This window comes from Neltuma alba, unplaced genomic scaffold (genome assembly GCF_004799145.2).
Source record: "Neltuma alba isolate B1F8T4 unplaced genomic scaffold, ASM479914v2 tig00003215_pilon, whole genome shotgun sequence".
In the NCBI taxonomy this organism is placed as follows: domain Eukaryota; kingdom Viridiplantae; phylum Streptophyta; class Magnoliopsida; order Fabales; family Fabaceae; genus Neltuma; species Neltuma alba.
In genome coordinates this window covers 30,856-35,790 of record NW_021633191.1, presented here as the reverse complement: position 1 = coordinate 35,790, position 4,935 = coordinate 30,856, and the positions used below count along the sequence as shown (strand labels likewise).

The window sequence follows — 4,935 nt, the reverse complement described above, 5'->3', positions numbered from 1 at the left end:
TTTATGCGTCAGATAAAAGTGGGGGGACTAGTGTGATACTACTGAAGAGAAAATAAAATAAAAAGCACATGGTCCAAGAGAGAGTTCAACAAGCTACTACGAGAGCGAGCTAGTCTCTAGGCAAGTGCATCATCAAAACAAAAGAAGAAAAAAACAGACCCTTTAAGCTGCTGCTCATGACTTTGGCCTTTTTACGGCTTTTTGTTTTGTATCAGTTTTCACTAGATTATTATTTTTATTATTTTGTTGTTAGCAGAAGTATAAGTATTTCTCTCATTTCTCTTCAAACCCACACATGAAAGGCTTTGAATGGTCTCTGCATATTTGGAAAGATGCTACTTTCTTTCTGGTTACTGCAGCTTGGGCTTCACTTTCTCTTTCATCTTCCTTCTCTCTCTCTCTCTCTGTGCGTCCAGTACTGCCCCCCATATGGCCCTGATTCTGATGCAAAGAGATTAAAGAGGATCATCATCATCATGAATGAATGGAGTTTGTTTGTGTCTGTGGCTTTGGGCGACCTTGAGAGCGACCACTGAGTCTCTGTGACTGTCATTAACCCCTCCCTCCTACGCTGGCACTGAAAAACATGCTACTCCTCTCCTTTTCCTTTCAAATTCACACACACACACACCTCTCTCTCTCCCCCCTCCCCACGCAAACCTATTCACTTTGTTCTGGGCCTTTTAAGATTTTGCTGACCTTACAGTTATTTGACTAGGCTTATTCAGTATGCTTTAATAATAAGAAGGCTCGATGTATCCGTAATTTTGTCACCTTTGATTCATCTGGTGAGGGCATTAATTTCTTTAATGTTTATTATTATTGTTGTTTGCGTGATGTGTACTGATAAAAAGAAAAAGACGATGGCCTAGCTTGCTGGGCTGTTTTCCATTTTCTCTCTGATGACCTTCTCTTCTGCTATTGCCCAACAAAGATCTTCTCATAATAGTCCCAGCAGAAAATCCAAACAACCAGAACTACAGGTTAGGGGAAATTTCAGAGTTTTCTCAGACTCTCTCGTGCATTCAATGCAGTGATCGAGTAAAAACAGCCTGATCATTACAAGATATAAAATACATATCATCATTACTACTGCCAACAGATCAAAGAGCTAGAGATTATTCATATTCATATCCATATAATAGCTAGAAAAGACAAACAAAAGGGGGGGGGGGGAAAGATCAGAAAAGAAAAGCTTTCTAGCAAAACCCTTAAAACATAGTTTTATAGTCTGCTGGCTGGTAGTAGTGCCGAATTTAACTAAAAACTTAAACACCCCACTAATCCCACGTACACAATAATCACATCATCACTTCTTACTCGGTATACCAATTCACAAAGATATATAATGAGGGTAAGACCCAAAAAGAAGAAGAAAAAACCAGACTTGGGAGAGATGATATATGTTTCGATATCAGTTAGTGATGGTTTTCTTTCCCGTTGTTGTTGTTGTGGTCTAATACTTGGCCACCTTCCGTTATTAATTTTTGAGCTTGCTGGTGAAACTGTTGCTTACAAGCTTGACATGTGATCTGAAGCATAGTTGAATTGATCTGCTTAATCGCTTGCTCTTTCAAAGCGAATGCTTTATCCAGTTCAGCTTGAGCTTGCTGTCTTATTCTCCTGGCGTTCGCGAACTCTTGCTCCGCCGCCTCCATCTGTCTCTTGGCTTCTTTCCTTGCCTCCTCCGCGTATGCCTTCTCCACCATCAGCGCCGCCACCGCACCCGGCGGCTTATCGCTGCTGTTACTGCTCTCCTTTGGTGATGAATTCGTCCTATTTGATTCGTTCTTGTCGCTCAGGTCCGACGACCCAATTGAGAGCTGTAACTGGGTCGAATGGGTGTCGTCTCTTGCGACGTCGTTGGGCGGCGTGGCGGTTGAGAGCTGAAGGTCCAGGTTGGGGTAGAGCTTGTTGTTTTGATGGTTGGTCTTGGACGAGGTTTGATGAGCAATAATAGGGTTATTGTTCTGCAAGAATGTGGGTTCCGCATTTGGCTTTGTCATCACCAGACCAGGTGGAGGCCAGGCCGGACCGGCGCTGAAATTGGTCTCGCTTGACGGACTGGGGCTCGATGCAGTTCGAGATAGACACGCCGGTTGCTGCGGCTGCCCCTCCGACTGGAGTCGCCCCATATTGCACGCATCTTGGTGTTCGATGAAGCTCTCCACCCTACGCGCATGCATACAATTAGGACAACAAAAAAGGATGAACATAAAGACAAAGAAGAAGAAGAAGAAGAAGAAGAAACATCATCATCATTTAGCATTTGAAAGGATGGGATTAGATGATGGAGGAGTGTGGACCTTAAAGAGCGAGCTAATTAAAGAAGGAGAAGGAAGGAAGGAGGAAAGAAAGAAAAAGTGATTGTAAAAGGTGTTCTTTTTAGAAAAGGCGTCCACTGGTTTTTTGAAATGGCGAAAGGGGGTTCCGCTGAATAAAGGTGAAGAAGCAAGAATCATATTAAATCACATCTCGAAACTCGTTATATCTCAGATTAAGACATATATGCTGTAGTTCGTTCGTCCAAGAAATATACAACGTATGATCACGAAGAAGATGATCCTGGAACGGCAGAAGCTATATATATATATATATATATATATATATCTGTATGTATGGGACCAAAACCAAACCCAAAAAAAAAAAAGAGCTTTGGGAGCAGTGTTCTCCAACCGTCGCGAAAACAGTATTATTTATATGTTTGAAAGTTAGGATTAATAATGTTGCATCAGTCAAATACGAAAACCTTTTATTTCCCCCTCACTAACTTTATATTCCATTCCAAAAAATGTATTTCCCTTTTCTCAAGTCAAAACCAATGTAAAACAAAACGGCATCAAGTTTAAGTGAGTTGATAATACAATCATATATAATCAAAGAACAAACAGATGTATCTGTTGTGAGTATCCGAAGTTTTGATTTAATAATACCAATATTGCATATATATATATGTGATATATATACCTGGAGAAGACTCGGCCACAATCACAGGAATGGCCGCGAGTGCCACAGGTCTTGAGATGTGCCTTGTAATCGGACTGGACGGCGTAGGCCTTAGAACAGCGGTGGCAGACCCATTGCTTGTGGTTGCTATGCTTCCGGCGAAAGTGTTTCTTGATTCCGACGAGGTCGCCGAGGGCGTGGCAAGGGTCATGGTGCAAGCATGTCGGCTCCGGGCAAACAAACACCCTCTTCCTCACCACCGGCGTCTCTCTCTTGAGCAGCTTCCATGGCACCTTGTGCCTCCTCCTGTGCATCTGCAGGTTCTGGTCTCTCTGAAACCCCTGGTTACAGATCTCGCACACGTACCGGTCCGATTCCAATAGCGTCTTGGGCGACAGCGAAACCACCTCCGCATCTGGATCTGCAAATATTATATAAATCCCAAAATCAATTCAACGTTTAATTTCATCATGAACACAAATGGGAATTCAAATTAAGACTGTGGCGCACACACTACCTGGTGTTCCGGCGGGTCTTCTCTTTCTTTTGTTGGTAGTATTGGCGCCATTTTCTGCGGTGGAAAACTGCTCCGACGTTGGAAGTGATGACATGGGGTTTTTGTTCTGTGATGATCCTTGCTTATAATAGTGGTATGGGTGTCTCTGTGTGTTGAGGTAAAGTGGTGAATTGTTGGTGATAGGATTAAGTAAATGGAGAGATCATGAGAGGAACAAAGAGAGAAAGAAGAAAAGACAGCTAGAAGGCATAGGAGAGAGAGGGGCGGGGGGGAGGGAAGAAGAAGGAAAAAGATCTTTGCTTTCTTGCTTTCTTTCTTTCGGTTACTCTCTCAGCTTTCTTTTAACTTGCTTTTAAACTTTCAGCTTTTTCTTCCATGGGGCTCTCTCTCTCTCTCCCCCTATCTCTCTCTTCTTCTCTTGCTTCCAATTCCAACTCTCATCTTCAGAAGGTGTTGTCTCTCCTTAATAAACTTTCAAAAAGAGAGACACACAGACCCAATCACAAAGCTCGAAACTTGATCCCACAGGCACCCTCCTCTCTAAATGGGCTCCAGATATATGAGAGGCAAAAAAAAAAAGGAAAAAAAAAATCCCCCACAAACAAACACATCCCTTCTCATAATTTATCTCTCCCCCTCTCTCTCTTCTTTTCTCTCTCTTTCTCACCGTAAATTTTTTTTTTCCTGCCTTCAATCCATGCATAATTACACCCCCATACCCACGTAAGCTTCCTATTTTTGTCACACTTTCTCTCTCTACCCCTCCCTCTATCTCTCTTGCGCGGGGAGGATATTATCTTTATAGACCATTGTACCCATGCTCGTGACTGTGCAGAACCTCTAATTAATTTCTCACGAAGCAGCTTTTATAAAGTTAGATAATGAGGACGTGAGGTCACCCTCAAGGGCACTACGGTACTTACACAGCATGTGTGTGTGTGTGTTTTTTTTTTTTTAAATTCCAAAATTAATTAATTAAGGTGGCTTTGCCTTTTGGTAAACTGGGGGCATCAAAGCTAACAGTAAGGAGTTGAAATTAAGGCGAGGTTGTCTTTTCTAGGAGAGTTCGTAATGTTGGCAATATTGTCCCAAGCCAAGACATACATGTAAGCAGTAGTCCCTGTGGTACGGCGACGACCATCATTTTACCTTCGAGTTTTATGGCCACATTAGGAGAAGGGGGGATATATGTAGATATATATATATATATATATAATTAACACATGAAGAAGTATAATTAATGAGTCTATAATCAACTTGATAAAAATATATTCCGTCGGTCCTAAACATAAGACTCCTTTTGTAATGTAAATTACACTATAAAATTGGTATTATATTTAAGACCAGAGGAGTAATTAATATATACACACACAGATAAAATGAAATTCTTGTGCCAAGGAGGCTTATCCAGTTTACATAATATTACCTCCGATCCTAATTATAAGACTCTATTTGTAGACTATAAATAAAGT

At 41.6% G+C, this 4,935-nt stretch overlaps 1 protein-coding gene across 1 annotated transcript; it reads right to left on the bottom strand.

The window, feature by feature from the left end:
• Window positions 1-1,200: 1,200 nt before the first annotated feature.
• On the bottom strand, window positions 1,201-3,953 carry LOC114740962 (zinc finger protein SHOOT GRAVITROPISM 5). Its single transcript, XM_028929219.1, has 3 exons — window positions 3,464-3,953; window positions 2,968-3,367; window positions 1,201-2,172 (listed from the first exon to the last, which is right to left on the bottom strand). Exons 1-3 carry the CDS (start codon window positions 3,555-3,557, stop codon window positions 1,419-1,421), a joined length of 1,248 nt encoding a protein of 415 aa, XP_028785052.1. The 5' UTR covers window positions 3,558-3,953; the 3' UTR covers window positions 1,201-1,418.
• Between the last annotated feature and the right edge of the window lie 982 nt (window positions 3,954-4,935).